The sequence below is a fragment of the Rhinolophus sinicus genome, linkage group LG05 (assembly GCF_036562045.2).
Source record: "Rhinolophus sinicus isolate RSC01 linkage group LG05, ASM3656204v1, whole genome shotgun sequence".
NCBI classification, from domain to species: domain Eukaryota; kingdom Metazoa; phylum Chordata; class Mammalia; order Chiroptera; family Rhinolophidae; genus Rhinolophus; species Rhinolophus sinicus.
The window spans coordinates 144,921,782-144,938,879 of record NC_133755.1 but is presented as its reverse complement, the minus strand read 5'-3'; the positions used below and the strand labels follow the sequence as shown (position 1 = coordinate 144,938,879).

Here is a 17,098-nt window from a genome sequence, read left to right as displayed (position 1 = left end):
GTTCTCCCCACCAGAGGAGCGAAGGATCTCAGCCCCACTCCAGGCTTCCCAGCCCAGAGTACTGGTGCTGGGAAGAGGAGCCTCCACAACATCTGGTTGTGAAAAACAGTGGGAATTCCAACCTTCCAAGTGGGATGCAAGGCTGCGGGAAACCCAGACATCCTCTTAAACGGCCCAAGCACACTCATTTTCTCACAGGCACTCACCTTGGGCTCCAGCGGTGGGATGGTGACTCAGGGATCATCAGAGGCATACGGGGAGCAGACTGAGGTGTGTGGCTTTGAGGCCAGTGCTGGAGGACACTTGCCATTTTTCCTGTGTAGGGTCCTCCTCTGGACAGCCAGGCAGCCAGCTGCCATCTTTAATGAGTTGAGCCCACCCCTGGCACTTATGGCCAAATCTGAATCTGATTGGTCTGGTGAGCTCTGGGGCTCCACCCTGCTGACTCATTGGGACTCTGCCCCACCCCACTCCCCCAACGCTGGAGGTACTTCCTTAGTGAGCAGCCAGCCCTGCCTGAATTGCAGAAACTATTGGAATCCATGGCCCCAGAAGGGTAACAACTGGCCTTGGTGTGCTCTGAGACTTTAGCTGAGTTGCTCCAGGCTCAGCACTGACACCAAACCAAAATCTACATTAAACTGGTGAACACAACTAATCCCACTCTAGTGACTCTCCAAGAACCTGCCTTACCCAACTCACACATTGCATGAGGCTTTATCAGCAGCTGAACTTTAAGGGAGACAGCAGATGACAGCAGGTAACTCCTTTTGCGGAGTTACCCCAGGCCTGGTACTTGTGGCAGCTGTGCTCTCACAATGTGGACTCTCCCCATGCCTCCAGTTTTAGCACAGGCAGTGAAACAATGCAGATCACTTTGTAGCTTCTACCAAGTAGTCCCCAGCTAATCACAGGCTGTTGGTGAGTTAGGCCTGCACCGAAGCTCCTCCCAAGAGGTTCCAGAACCAACGTACTTGGAGGTTGGCTTCACCACAGCAGAGCACTGCCCACAAGCAGCATACACAAAGGGCGGTGTCAACAGGCACCAGAGCCAGCTGGGGTGAATCTCACTAACTGGGGCAAGCCCTGCCCACCCCCCACAGCAGCCGGTAAGCTTTAGACATGGCTAAAACCCACAGCCAATCAGCATGAGGGTCAATTCCAGCCACTGACTTGCCAATAACAATCAAGGCTCAACTATAACAGGAGGGCACCAACAACTTACACATGGGACACTCCTGGAGCACCCAGAGCAGGTGCTCCTACTACATAACACCACCCATCCAAGATTGGGAGACATAGCAGGTCTACCCCATATATAGAAAGAAACATAGGGAGGCAGCCAAAATGAGGAAACAAAGAAATACATCCCAAATAAAAGAAGAGAAGAAAACTCCAGAAAAAGAACTAAATGAAATGGAGGCAACAACCTACCAGAGTTCAAAATAATGGTTATAAGGGTGCTCAAGGAACTCAGTGAGCACTTCAACAAAGAGATAGCAAGCACAAAAAAGCACATAGAAACAATAAAAAAAGAACCAGAAGAATTGAAGAATACAATAACTGAAATGAAGAACGCACTACAAGGAATCACCAGAAGACTAGATGAAGGAGAGAATCGAATCAGTGATCTGAAGACAAAGTAGCAGAAAACACCCAATTGGAACAGCAGAAAAAAAGAAAAAAAATGAGGATAGTTTAAGAAACCTCTGGGACAACATCAAGCATAACAACATTTACATCATAGGGGTACCAGAAGGAGAAAAGAAAAAACAAGGAATTGAGAACCTATTTGAAGAAATAATGACTGAAAACTTTCCTAATCTGGTGAAGGAAATAGATATACAAGCCCAGGAACTGCAGAGAGTCCCAAACAAGATGAACCCAAACAGACCCATACCAAGACACATTATAATTAAAATGGCAAAGGTTAAAGACAAAGACAGAATCCTAAAAGCAGCAAGAGAAAGGCAACTAGTAACTTATAAGGCAGCCCCCATAACACTGTCAGCTGATATCTCAATAGAAAATTTGCAGGCCAGAAGGGATTGACAGAAAATATTCAAAGTGATAAAAAGTAAGGACCTACAACCAAGATTACTATACCCAGCAAGCCTGTCATTTAAAATTGAAGGACAGATAAAGAGCTTCCCAGACAAGAAAAAGGTAAAAGAGTTCATCACCACCAAAGTATTACAAGAAATGTTAGAGTGACTTCTTTAAGACAATGGAAAAATAAAGATTAAAATTATAAATAATAAAATGGGCAATAGTTACATATCTATCAACAATTACTTTCAATATAAATGGATTAAATACTCCAATCAAAAGACATAGGAGGGTTGAATGGATAAGAAAACAAAACCCTTACATATGCTGCCTACAAGAGTCACTTCAGATTGAAAGATACACACACAGAAAGAGATGGTAAAAGATACTTCATGAAAATGGAAACAAACAAAAAGCTGGAGTAGCCACACTTACATCAGACAAAATAGACTTTAAAACAAAGGCAAAGAGATAAAAAGAGACAAGCAAGAGACAAAGAAGGACCCATTGATCCCATTTCCCGGTATTTATCTGAAGAAATATAAATTGCTACTTGGAGGGGATGTGTGTATCCACATGTTCATTACAGCATTGTTTACAATGGCCAGGACGTGGAGGCAGCCTGGGTATCCATTGATGGATGAACGGATAAAGAGTAGTTGGTACATATATATAATGGAATATTGCTTATCCGTGGAAGGGAATGGGTTCTTGCCATCTGGGGCAGCATGGATGGACCTGGAGGGTACTGTGCTGAGTGGAGTGTAAAACAGAGAAAGTAGATACAATGTGATTTCGTTTATATGTGAATCTAAAGAACAAAATAAACAAACAGATCAGAAACAAACTCATAAATATAGAGAACATTTTAATGGTTGCCAAATGTGTGTGTGTGGGGAAGGTGTGGGTGAATAAAGGGGAGGAGATTAAGGACAAATTGGTTGTTAAAAGTAGTTATGGGGACCTGGGTATAGAATAAGGAATGTAGTCAATATTTTAATAACTACGTTGGCAGATGGGTACTAGTTTTGTTGGGGTGATAGATGAGAGAGAGTTGGGGGCAGGGTAAAAAAGGTGAAGTGATTAAGAAGTACAAATTGGTAGTTACAAAATAGTCATGGGGATGTAAAGTATAGGGAATACAGCCAATAATATGGTAATAAGTGTAGTGCCAGGTGGGTACTAGACTAGTCAGGGGAATCACTTCTTAAATTATATAAATGTCTAACCAGTATGCTGTACCCCTGAAAGATAAAAATATAAAATAATATTGAATGACAACTGTAATTGAAAACTTTAAAAGCGGGGAGAGTGAAGGGGAATAAGTCCAAATTTCCAGGTATAAAAGAAACAAGTCATGCGGTGTAACGTACAGCACGGGGAAAATAGTTAATAATAATGTGATAGCATAGTATGGTGTCAGATGGTTGCTGGACTTTTCTTGGTGATCACTTCTTTGGGTCTATAAATGTTGAACAACTATGGTATACCCCTGAAACTCATCTAATATTGTGTGTTAGCTATATTTTTAATAAAAATATAAATAAATAAATAAATAAAATTAAGTCCCAGGTTAAACCTGAGTTCTATACAGTTCTAAAGCCTGTGCTATTTACAATAAATATGCTATTTCCTGCCTTTTGAGGAGGCACCATTCCAGCAACATGGCAGGCTAGATAAGATGAAAACCTGTCTATAAATTCCTAGAAATGTTAGGTAAAATAAAATCAGAATTCTTTAAAAGGCCCTGCTAATCTCACGAAGTAAAAGGGTATACCCAAGTATCAGAATCAAAGAAGAACCTGAAAAAGAGTGACAAGAACTGGTGCTGACTCTCCGAACATTTGGGGGATAAGGGAGTTTCAGTTACTAGACGCTGGGTATTTAACCTCTGTGAAGGGGTAGGAGACAAGATTTGGGGTTAGGTGTGGCGGGCAGTTGGAGTAGCAAAAGGTTGAACCTTAAAAAACTCTGCCCAACAAGACAGACAACAAAGGATAAATGGCCCTAGATGGTAAGGAAGTCTCCTCTGAGAAATTTTTACCTGTAGCCTGTGCCTTACACAGGTTTTGGTCTAAATTTTCAGTATAATCTAGGAACCACCAAACCAAAAGTGTAAATAAAAACTGGTACAGGACTGACGATACTCCTGGTGTTAGAGTTGCCAGATTATGCAAAGGAAAAAACAGGACACAAATAATTTTGTAGTATAAATATGTTCCCAATATTGCACAGAACATACACTAAAAATTATTTTGTTGTTTATCCGAAATTCAAATTTAACTGGGTATGCTGTATTTTATCTGGCAGCCCTACCTGGTGTACCTGCTAGATACTATAAATGCAAAACCACTCAGAAAGGACATTATCGTGAGGTTTTCACACGGAGGAAAATGTACTGTTATGGGAGGGCTGCCAGTGAAAATCTGAAACCACACAAGTACACAAACCACCAAGAACAAGAATCAGTAGAAACAATAAAGAGAACAGAGCCTCAGGAACTTCTGGCCATTTATTTATTGAGCAAATAGTCATTGAACATTCTTCTAGGTTCTGGGGATATGCAGGGAACAATACAGACAAAAATCCTTTTCCTCATGGGATATAATCTAGTGGGATAACTAACAATAAATAAATAAATAATGCATGCTGCATTAGATAGCAATAAATGTTAAAAAGAAAAGTAAAGCAGGAAACAGAAAATGTGTTAGGGGAGAAATGTGCAGTTTTCAGACAGGAAAAGAAAGGAGGACCTCATGGAGGTTACATTTGAGTGCAGACTTGACAAGAGGCAAAAGAACAAGCCATGCAGGTATCTAGGGAAAGAGCTTTGCTTGAAAAGAGAACAGCAAGTGCAAAGGTTTCGAGATGGGTGTGTCCCTGGCATGTTCTGGTGACAGCCAGGAGGCACATGTAGCTGGAATGGGGTCAACAAGTTGGGAAGAAGTAGATGAGGTCAGAGAGGTGACAGCGTGATGGTGTGTGTGTGGGGGTGTACAGATCACAGATTTGTCCTATCTAATACAGTAGCCACAGGTTGCTATTTACATTGAAGTAAATTAAAATTCAGTAAAATTAAAAATTTATTCCTCAGTCCCTCTGACTACATTTCAAGTGCTCAATTGCCATATGCGGCTACCATGTGAGCAACGCGGAGAACATTTCCTGGACAGCAATGACAGATTAACAGAGCCTTATAATCATTGCACAAACTCCAACCTTTACTCTAAATGAGATGAAGATAACAGTCACAAGGAATATAAAATTCATGTTTCAAATAACTAAAAGGAGGAATCAAAGCCCAAGAAAATACCAAGATAGTGTAGAAAAGGGCAGATTTGAAAAAGAATCACCAGACCTAGAAATTAAAAAAGAATTGAAATTAAAACCTCAGTAAGTAAACAGCTGACTAGATAGCAGAAGAGGGGATTAGTAAACTGAAGTATAATATATAACCTTATACATTAGTGTTTCATGTGGGCTAGACAGTGCTCTAAAAGCTTCATTTAATCTTCACAACAGCCATAGGTAGGTAGGTAGTATTGTTTTCCCTATGTAACAAGTAAGGAAACAGGCACTGAGAAGTTATGGTTTCTTGGCCAGGCAATCTGAAGTCTGTGTACTCAACCACTATGCTGTACTGTCTTTCAGGAATTTACCCAGAACATAGCACAGAAAGACAGAGATGGAAAATAAGAGGGATTAAGAGACAGAGGGGTATAGAAGGAGATGGCCCAATGAGTATCCAATAAGCATTCCAGGAGGAGTGAATACAGGAAACAGCGAAGAGTCAAGTAGTATTGGAAAAAAGGGGGGGGGGGCTGAGAAAAAGGGGGGGCTGAGAATTTTTCATAGTTGATAACACTGAATCCTAAAATTCAAGAAGCTCAAGTCTGAAGTATTAAGAATACAAATGAATTCACAGCCAAACACATAGTAGGAAAATGACAGAATACCAAAAGCAGAGCACAAATCTTTAGTCTCTAGAATTTATTCCCAGAACTGGTGGTTGGCTGGGAGACAGAGCTGTAGTGGGAGGTAGGCAGTGAACCTCGTATGGGTTTGAGGAGAGTGTGGGGTGACTGGATGGGCTGTGTGGGGCAGGGAGCATTAGCCGGCTTGGAACCAACCGTAGCTTCGCAGGAATGGGACTTAGCTGCTCCCAGGTCTTGGCCAGAGCCCAGGCGTGCTCTCTCAATTTAAGTAAGTACAGGGTGAGGGTGGCTCTCAGAACTTCAACAACTATTTGGTGCCTGAATGAATGCAAGAGAAGCATTTTGAGGACAGTGAGGCCAAGCAACCTGGACTGCTGAACAGATGTATTGATGAAAGACTCTTCCTGGCGCCTACAGTTGCACCTATAATGTAAATGTGATTTCACTTTCTACTGAGAATCCAAAGCAAGTGTAATAAACAGAGAACAATCTCTCACATCTTTTCTAGATGTGTTCTAGGCTGACTACATACTAATGAAAGTGGAAATCACAGTAATAAAATCTAGAGCAGTTTCGGCCACCTCTGTGGTCAGTGTAGTCTTGTCAGAGCAGACATGTTTCCACCACAGTTGCGTGTGTGATGTGGCAGAATGCAATCTTTGCCCCCCAGTAGGATTTGGTAACATAGGAGAAACAAGAGAAATTAGAATTATCTCATTCTCACTTTACCATGTGTGCTAAAGTTGCCAAACACTGAAAAGGAAAGACAGAATTTTTTTGCTCTTATCATCTAGGTTTAAGCTTGGTTGTGTAGCGTTTATCACGCCTTTCCACTTCCTCACCCTGGTCTACACAGCGAGGCCACCCTGAGGAAGTGCTGTTGGAAAACAAAGTCCTGTTTTGTCCTTTCTGTCATGATTAGATCATAAGTATGGGGAAGAAATGTGATGAAGACAGCTTCATTGTAAAGATATCCATTCTTACGGACTATTGTAATGTTAAACTGCTATATACAGTTCACTGAGAAAAAAAAGCCTATTATAGAAGAAACACTTTGATAGATGTCCCAATTAATTCTTATCTGAAAGCCTTGGAGGAAGGTACATTAACATCATTTTTACATATGAGGAAACTGAGGCTCAGGATTATATAATGACAGACTGAATATACAAATGGATAATGGCCAAACCATGTATAAAAATAGAACTCTGATTCCCAACTATACCAATAAAAGCAGGAAACCATTCTCCACAGTAACTGGCCCAGAAAGCCAGCCGCCTATAAATCAGACCTATAAGAAATCAGACCATTATTTCTGGTAACAATCCAGGAAGTCAAACAATAACACCTGTAACAATTGACCCCAAATCCTAGGATTTGGTTAATAACTGTTATCTTCCGAAACTTTTGTGTCTACTTCCAAGTTAGGACCAAGAAGAGGAAGCCAAATATGCACCCCTAACAATTATACAGGATGCCCCACTTCTAGTTAATTCCTCCTACAGCTTCCCTAGGCCAACAGCCTCTCATCAGGCACAGAAGCCTTCCCTTTTTTCCACTATAAAGCTTTCCCACTCCTCTGCTGCCTTTGAGTCTCTCTCTGCCAAAACACAACAGTGGCTGATTCCATTGCTGTAGCAAGCTTTTGAGTAGCTTCTGCTTGTTTTCATATGGTTGGTCTTCATTTATTTCCACAACAACTGGCCCAAGATCCCTCAGCTATTGTGCAGCTAATCAGGACCTGGAACCAACATCGATCTGACCCCAAACCCATGCTTTTTCCACCCTATCACTTGCCTTTTTATGGAGCCCGAGCCGAAAGGGTCTTCAATAGCCCAGCAAGCAGACACCAATGAGAGGTGCAGGCGCTTTGACTTGGCATTCTTTATTACATTAGTATGCATATATAACCATGTAAACACCACAAAGTAAACAGTTTATCCTCCACAAAAACCAACAGATAATCCGCCATGACCTTCCACCACCCTATTTTAATATTTATACGGTTCACAGAAAGTCATAGCCATACAAATAGGATTATAATACTTTTTTTTTTTTTTTTTTAGGTAAATGGTGGTTTTTTTTGGTCCACATTTTCTATTAAAACAAACTAACAATCACATATTTTCCTCTTTGGCAAAAGAGGTTAAATCCCCCACAGTGAACTCACAAAGCAAACTCATAGAAAACCACTGAACATGAGGTACAGCTGAGGTCTGGGCTAATCTGGAATTACGGACACATACTTGAGGGGAAAAGTGTTCCTTACAAAAACAGTTCCCAACAATCTCAGTAGAAAAGCTCTATGTAGATTTGGTCCCCGTCACTTTCATAAGAATACAATTCAAATAAATTTTTTTTGTGTTTTAGACTACAGTGTGCTATTGCTAAAGAAAGTCATGAAAAGTGTGCGCGTCTGACCTCAGCAGTATTTTTAATCTGAGGTACAAAAGCACCTGACACAGTAATTCAGACTGTAATTGCTGTGCACCCTTCATTCAATTTGTTGGCAGAGCAGTTTTGGTTGCTGTTAAGTCTTGGCATTTGGATTTGCAGGTAGTTTGACAAAGTTGATTTGCATGTGAAAGCCATACAGTATCTGCCAGGTCTGAGGTGAGGAAGAAGCGAAGTATGATGACAGCCAGTTCCTCAGGGATCCAGGTCCCTCAGGATCCCTCAGGCAATGAGGTCCCCTGCAGGCCAGAGACCTCCTGCTCTATGCAGGCCCAGACCCTCCACTACACGTCCCCATGTGAAGTGGAGTCTAAGGAACAGGCAGTTGCTGAGGTGGTTGTCTGTGTGTGTGTGTGTGTGTGTGTGTGTGTGTGTGTGTGTGTGTGTTTTAAATCTACAATCATAATTGCTAACAACCACCCTCCTGTGCTTTTCATGCTTCAAGTAATTTCACTCCTTCCAGGAGAAGAATGTTAATGCTTTTAGTTCTAGTTATTAAAAAGGAAAGGAAATGAGCCACAATAACAAGGTTAAGTTTAAACAGACCTGCTGCTAACACAGTATCAGATAAAATATATTTAAAAAGTGAACATACTATTACATACTTTTTTTCTTTTTTTTTCCTTTTTTTTTTTTCTTTGCAACACCTGCATTCTCTCACTTAACCTCTGGGCAGAACTAAAATCTGATAAAGCAAACTTAAGTTACTTTAATTCTTGTTAAATATAACTGTACAGATTGCACATTTTATACCAAAGCAGCTCAATATCACAGTTAGAGAAATGAAAATGCCATCTACAAATTTTTCATTTTTCTAGCCCAACAAACACCAACACTCTTGCCTTAAGGGTCAGAAGAAAAACAGCTGCACAACTTTGTAAACAGTATGAGAGGTGGTCTCGTGGATTCCACCGCAGGATCCTATTAAGTGTCTCTCTCTCTCTCTCTCTCTCTCTCTCTCTCTCTCTCTCTCTCTCTCTCTCTCTCTCTTTCACACACACACACACACACACACACACACACTCACGAACCCATCTCTCTTCTTCCAGAGCCGCACACAGCCAGACGCTCAGTACCACAGCAGGTTTCTTTCACATTGTGTTCACAGAAGAGCAGTCACGGCTGTCTGGTTGAGGGGTTTGAGGCAGTCTCTGGGGGCTGAGTAAGCATCATTCCGCTGGGGCTTCTGATAGTCCGGCTCTGCGCACTCTGCGCTTAAGCAGCCCCCGGCTTTGGGCTGATCGTAGCCTGGGTCAGAGGGCGCGGGGCTCTGGGGCTTTGGGTAGCCCGCGCTGGTGGCGCCAGCTGCCGCTGCAGCTGGGAAGAAGCTGCCAGAAGACAGGGAGTGCTTGTGCGCCTGCTGGGACCCCGGCACACGGTAGCCGCTCTGCGCCGAGAAGGTGTGTGCGCGGGCCAGGTGCCGCTCCACAATGGGCGTGGCGTACTCTGGCTCGGGGTTGGTCAAGGGCAGTGCGTACTCGTGGCGGCCGGTGGAGAGAGGGCAATCGTAGTGGCTGCAGGCCTCGGCGCTCGCCCCTGCCTCGTCCGCCGCCTCGGTGTCCATGGGCCGGAAGGTGGAGCCCTTCCTCGTGACTGTCCCAGTGCCAATCATGAGAGGCTGCTGGTAATCTGAAATCAAAAGAGCAGAGGCCATGGAACATCATTGTGCGGCACAGTGATACACGGACAAGCCCGTTGTTTGTAGAGGAGGGTGCTCTGCTTACTTACCTCTGCTGAGTGCCTAAGGTACCAGGCACGATGTAAAAGGCATAGATGCCACACTTAGGGGCTTCCACAGCCATAGGCCTGCTTTAGGAAGCCTCCAGAATCACAGGAACCGACAGAAGCACAGATTACGTTTCACCCTATCTAGGGGGATGGGGAAAAATAATTCATGGAGCTCTTATACTGGCTCTTGAAATGGCAAATTTTGGAGGTGGAGGGAAAAGTGATTAAACCTATTCAACAAAGGCCATGAAAACAGTTAGGATTTGATGTGGCCGGAAGATGAGGGACATGGAGTAGTTCAGTAGAATATAAAGACCAAAATAGTAGGTTGGGGACTAATGATAATGGTGATGATAACGATAAAACTCACCATTTATGGAGTCGTTATTCCATGCCAGGCATTATTCTAAGACATTAAGGTATCAATTAATTAAATCCTCAAAAAAAAAGTACTGTGAGGTAGGGGCTATTACTCCACTTTAAAAATGGAAAAATGAAGCAGAGAGAGATTAAGTAAACTCTTCCAAGATCACACAGCTGGCAGCCAATGAAGCGAGAATTCAAGCACATGTCCCAAGTGTGTGCTGTTAACCATATGCTAGACCTTGAGAAGCACTGAGTGTGTTGCTAGGAAGTTTGATTTAATTCTGTAGAAAACCTAATGAGGATTCTAAATAAGGGACTGGCACAGTCAGAGGTAACTCTGGAGGTAGGCAGAAGAAAGAGAGTAAATAAAAGAAAAACAAGGAGTAAAAAGCAAAGAAAAATGAAATGTAGAAATTACAAACTAGGGAACTGGCAGCAGCCTTGGAAAAGTCATGCTTCGGGGATAGGAATCAGAGGAATTTATCAGTGATGTAGGTAGGGTATGAGGAAAGAGGGGCACCAAAGATCCTTCCCAGGTTAAGCCTGGAAGACTGGGATGCAGAGTCGGGAAGCCACTGAGAAGATTTCAGGGAGCATATGAGGGGAGGGTTAGGAATAATATGTTCGATTTTGGACCTCCTGGAGAACGGGTGACACTTGCAGGGGAAGATGTCCAGCAGATGAGAATTACTTATTGGGGAGCAGGAGGGAAGTCTGGGCTTGAGCAACAGAGTGGACAAATATGCAAGGAAGGGCTCTACTGAGCGCTCTGGAGTAGGTGAGACTGCTAGCGGGAAGACTGCAGAGGAGTGGGGGCAAAACGGCGCCCTGGGCCTTGCACGTATCAGAGACCAAGAAGCACTACACAGCGAGGAAGGAGGAGAGGCTGCATTGGAAGCTGAAGGAGAATGAAAGGAAGAAGAGCACAGACAAGGGGGTGGCCCCTCTCCTGGCTTTGCCACCAACATAGGACTAGAATTGTTGGGAGAAAGGAACAAGAAGATGGATTTTAGTTGGACAGATGTTCTCTTTGTCCTTGAAGCAGCTCAGGCAACCTATCCACTGGCCCCTCTCTGGCTGTGATATGTACATGCACACTTGGAAACTTCTGGTTCAGTAGGCCTGGGGCATGGCCTGAAAGCCCGCATTTCTAGTAAGCTCCCATGATGCTGAGGCTGCTTGGTCCTCAAACCACACTTGGAGAAGAAGCTTGAGCAGTGCTACTCAGAGTGTGGTCTGTAGACGCCTACATATCTGAGAACTGTTTGTGACAGGTCTGTAAAGAGGTAAGTACACACATTGAGAGCAAGTGTTTAGAAACTTACAGCAACTTGAGGGGGTAATTTTATGTCCCTTGAGTCTAATAAAAAAGAAAATTAGATCTTTGTATTTTGTATGTCTTTTTAAAAATAAAATTACTACTAATTTATATTGTATTTTATAAAAGTATCAGTCCTTAATGGATTAGAAAGTTTTTTGTTTTTTTTTAAAGTGTAAAATGGAACCTTTCCCACAGATAGTTTGAGAAGCTCGACTCTCAACAGCAGCTTGTCAGGGACATAAGGCCATTCTATCACTGGATAGGTTCCTTCATCTCCTATCTCCTCTTCCTCAAGAGCAGGAGCTGTTTAACTCATTTTTCTAGTCCCTTAGTTCATCTTTCCCAATGGCTTAATCAAAACCTTAGTAACAAAAACATATTAATTAAGAGCTTCCAGATTTTAGTGGTACTTCAGGGACATTGCTTTGGTGTCATTATAGCCCCAACAGCTGTAAAAGCCTCAAATGAATGGGGCTTTTGTGAAATATATCAATGTCAGTTTGTAACTCTGTGCAGAGTGCAGAAAGAAAACTTCACATATTACTTACTCATTTATAGGACCCCATCTACACAAAAGGATTTTGGTCTTATTTCTCTCCTGGTCTCCCTTCTTCCACAACCAACATCTCCTTCATAGCACTGTCACAGAGATTGGCACTTACCCACCATGTCACTTGTGATGAGATCTAACTTTTGTGTCATCTCCTTTTCATTATCATAGCTGATGGTAAACTCAGCAGACTGATGTCTGGCAAAGGGATATTTAATCTGCTTCCAACAGTCTGAAATAAAGAAAACCAGAAACAAAGTAATATCTCAGAAGTGTAATGCACATACTCCATTGCATGTTGCTCCATAAGCCAGAGGTCAGGCTGTCTTTGGCTGGCGGACCTTGTGATAAAATCATGGGCACAGTGCTTCAAGTGTGTGTGTGGTAGAGACAGCATGCTGAGGTTGTTATAACAACAGCAAATGCTATCCCGACCATGCTTTGCACAGTGCCTTTAAAAAGCATTTGTACCCACAGGTCCCCACTTATCCCTATGTTAGACCACCTGGGCATGGTTTTCTAATCTGCACTCACATGGCATTTGTGACCAGAGGAGTCAACACAGCAGGCTATTTACACCCTGTGGAGGTGGAGTCCCAAGTTGTCCCTGAGATTCTCAGGGGTCCTGCCCCACTGCCCTCTCTCTGGACTGCAGCTGATGCATTGCTTGGGCATCCTGTGTCCTAAGGATTCTCTGAAACCTGGACACAGCCATGCCTAGTCCTTCCCCTACTTTCCCAGAGTGGAAAATACTCTGGAAGTCTGCAGATACTGAGTGCTGGACAGTGTTTAGTTCACAGATGGGGTTTTTATAATCTCTCCTTGAAGACAAGCAATATGTTGGTCTAAATTCCAGTGGCCAAAAAAAAAATAATAATGTTGATAAATGATGGGATGATGTTGAACAAAAGTAAATGTAAACTGGCCCTAAAACTTTGAATTATAAAGATAGAATACAACATATTCCTTCCTTATAAATGTGTTAACTTAAAGGCTATAGATCTTATTTCTTTTTTCCATACAAGTGTGGACACAGACATAATTGTGATTTTAATCAGCAGATCCTGTCCCTTCCTCAAAGACAGAATAAAACTGTAGATAGTTTTCCACCAACCTGTTTTCTGAGCCTTAGCAGATCCATTACTATGTCCTTTCTTCTTCCTCCTATTGAGACAAAAAAATCCTACTGAAAGGGTTTCTAAATGACAAGTACTGTTTCTAAAATGATATATGACACCTTCTACCTCTACTCGACTTGTTTGGAAAATATAAGCTAACATTTTACGTTGGAAGAAGCAATGCTACTTTTCTATATATGAACATCTGAGGAGTGAACTTTTTGGTTTTGTGATGGTTTACATAATTAGAGAATAAATTTAAAAATGTAAAGTCACATACTTTCTAAAGGTTGCAAAGATTCCCATTGCAGCAATCAGGAGGACCAAGAGTAGCACCAGTGGAACAGCAACCATTGTGACGTTTATTCCTAAGAGGGCAGAAGCACCACATTACAACAGAAATGACCTGCAACCACATTTCATGATCTAAAACTTAACATTGACTTGAAAGGTCTTCCAAGCATTAATATGTGGGGGAATGAATACATGGTAGACATTTACTGACATTGGAAAGCAAAATGACAGAATTCAAAATCCTGGCTAAGGTTTAGGAAAATAAAATTTATCTTTCCCCAAAGGCAGTTTTCTTTTTAAAAAGTTTTTGTTATTTTTACTTTTTAAAAAAATTAAAAAATTTTGTCCATTACAGTTGACGTACAATATTATATTAGTTTCAGGTGCATAGCATAGTGATTAGACACTTATATAACTTACGAAGTGGTAAGTCTAGTACTCATCTGACACTATACATAGCTATTACAACATTATTGACTATATTCCCTAGGCTGCACTCTACATCCTGTGACTGCTTTTATAACTGGCAATTTGTACATCTTAATCCCTTCCCTATTTTCACCCACCCCTCAACCCCCTCCAATTTGGCAACCGTCAACATGTTCTCTGTATCTATGAGTTTGTTTCTGTTTTGTTTGTTCATTGATTTTGTTTTTTAGATTCCACATATAAGTGAAATCATATGACATTTGTCTTTCACGGTCTGACTTATTCCATTCAGCATAATACCCTCTAGGGCCATCCATGTTGTCAGAAATGGCAAGATTTCATTCCAAAAGGGATTAACATTTACTGTGAGCTTGTTGCTTAGACCATATTAGACTCCAAAAGTCAGAATCAAGGAGGAAGGTTTAAAGCTGGCCCATCCAGGAGCTATTCAGACAGGTCAAAGATTCCAGCATAGCGTGGAGCTCTTACTTTGGCTCAAGCAACCAGTTCCCCCTCAATGGTGGGTGGGCTTGGACCTGTACAATAACAGAGGTTTGGGGACCCTGGGCTTCTCATTACCAGAGCTTTGGAGCTGTGGACTGAAAGGAAATGCAGCCTGATGACCTCAAACAGCATTTCCACTCTGGTGCATGAAACAGCAGACCATGTCTTCCTACAACTGTTGCTTTCTGCTTTGAAACAGGAGGTCACTTTACCAGCCACTACAGCAGGCCCCAAAGCCTGTAGAAACTATACAAACTAAAGGAGAAATATTTGTTCTACATCTTTCTTTATCTGTGATCCCTGGGAAGAAAATAAAGGGATGACCAGGAATAGAAATGTGTAGTTCATGAAAGGGAGGATAAGGAACTTAGAAAGGAACAAAATTTACATGAATGACTGCAGTGTTATTTATAAGAATGGAAATTTGGGAAAAATTTAACAACTTAAACATCCAACAATAGGAGAATGGTTAACTAAATAATGGCATTTCTATATGGAAATGATATTAATAATTGTGTTTTTCAACTATTTAATAGCATTGAAAAATGCTCATAATACAATGTTAAGTGAAAAGTATATGCCATGGAACAGAATATATGGTATGCTACCATTTTGTCTCCAAGTTGTGACTATAAATATAATTGACTGGATACAGCGGAATTTGGTGTTTATCTATGGATACTGATTTTTATTTTCTTACATTTCTATCTTTCCAAATTTTATAAAATTAATATGCAAATTATTTTATATTCTGAAAAATAAATGTACTTTTAATGTTCATTAGTTGACTAGATCATACATATACAAGTTCAGAATTCAAAAGCATATAAAGGTATGGAATGGAATGTTTATCTCCTACCTCTGTTTTTCCTTCACAAGAAGCCAAATTACGTTCCCTGACATTCTTCTGGAAATACTAATTTTATATATAAAATTCATTTTTTGTTTTCCCTTTTTACACACCAAATAGAGTGCAACTAGACTGTTCTGTACCTTGCTTATTTATGTAAGTTTTCAATTTATCTCTGAGAGTTTTCTATATTACTAACACATTCTTTTTCATGGCTGCAGGGTATTCCGTTGCATGGATGTGCTCTTATTTTCCCATAAAATATTTACCTAGTGTTTGAAGGGCACACACTACCTTTGCTACTTACGATGTTGTAATGAATAGCTGTGGACATACATCATTTACACATGGGCAGATACTGTTGAACCATCTGCTTCCAGACATTTATATGACAAAGAAAAATTTTGTTGAAGCTATGATATCGGATGGAGTATCAGTTATACTTCTGAGGAAACCACAAAAAAAATAACTGCTCTACTTGCGGGCATTTCTTCAGAGGGGATGATTTTTGTGATTGCCTCATCTTCTCTTTTAGTTGAATCAACCGAATTTGGACTTGTTTTGCGCCACACCAATGAATCATTACCTGAGAGAGATGTTGGAAACACCACATTAGTAGCAACGATTTCTCAAAGGAGATGACCAGAATTGAATTGCTCACTGACTCGCCCTGAATCCTACCTTGTGTAATCTGGCAACCAATGAGCTCCACTTTTAAGGCTATCCTTTGGTGCCACTTCTTGGGGATAACCCGCACATATCGGGCCACAATAGGAGGGATGAAATTGTTCCTCACTGGATCCCGAAAATTAAAGTTGCCCTGAAACACCTGTAGAAAGAGGTAACTTTCACCTGAAGAGTCTGTTAGTGTCTACGTCTTTATCAACAAACCCATATGTGGTTACATGAAACCAAAGCCAGGATTCTATGTCTGTTGCATTTTTGTAGATACGCTTGATATTGAAGATATAAGGCATTGCAAACAAAGGGCAAGTTATCTACCTAAGATGAGGCTGCAAATCTGTTTTCTGGAAACACACTGATGAAAATATTTGGAGGCCTACTCTGCCACTCAGTTCTTTCCTCCAGAGTTTCTCTTACCTTTTCTTCATTATTCCCAATTCCCTTATAGGTCCTCCACTTGGAGTTGTTGTTTTTGAAGTTCATCACAAAACTCTTAACATAAAAGTTGAAATTTGACTGCGTGGATCCTGTGGTCCTAATTCCTTATAAGAAAATGTTATTTATAGGTTAGTTTTTAAAATATATTATAAATACCATGTATTTTAATTTCAGGTTTCTTTTGAAATCTCAAACTATTTTACAGGCCAGCTTGTCTTACTTGCATTTAGAAACCTAATCACAGGTGAGTGTTTCCACACTAACTATATGCCCCCAAAATGTTTCACCATTGAGAATCAGCTCACTAATCCATACATACATATTTATAACCACATACAGACTCTTCCCACAATGAGAAGATTAAGATGCAGAGAACTT

At 41.2% G+C, this 17,098-nt stretch overlaps 1 protein-coding gene across 2 annotated transcripts in view; it reads right to left on the bottom strand.

Moving 5' to 3' along the window:
• Positions 1-9,507: 9,507 nt before the first annotated feature.
• The window catches only part of DCBLD1 (discoidin, CUB and LCCL domain containing 1), a 63,947-nt gene continuing 56,356 nt past the window's right edge, over positions 9,508-17,098 (bottom strand). The window contains exons 9-15 of one of the 2 annotated variants that reach the window (XM_019741350.2): positions 16,700-16,824; positions 16,280-16,427; positions 16,077-16,184; positions 13,802-13,889; positions 13,518-13,567; positions 12,516-12,635; positions 9,508-10,067 (exon numbers count right to left, since the gene is read on the bottom strand). In XM_019741350.2, coding sequence (XP_019596909.2) covers positions 9,541-10,067; positions 12,516-12,635; positions 13,518-13,567; positions 13,802-13,889; positions 16,077-16,184; positions 16,280-16,427; positions 16,700-16,824 — 1,166 coding nt within the window. In that variant the 3' untranslated portion in view covers positions 9,508-9,540. The remainder of the gene's footprint in view (positions 10,068-12,515; positions 12,636-13,517; positions 13,568-13,801; positions 13,890-16,076; positions 16,185-16,279; positions 16,428-16,699; positions 16,825-17,098) is intronic. The other variant, XM_019741352.2, reaches the window with a different exon arrangement.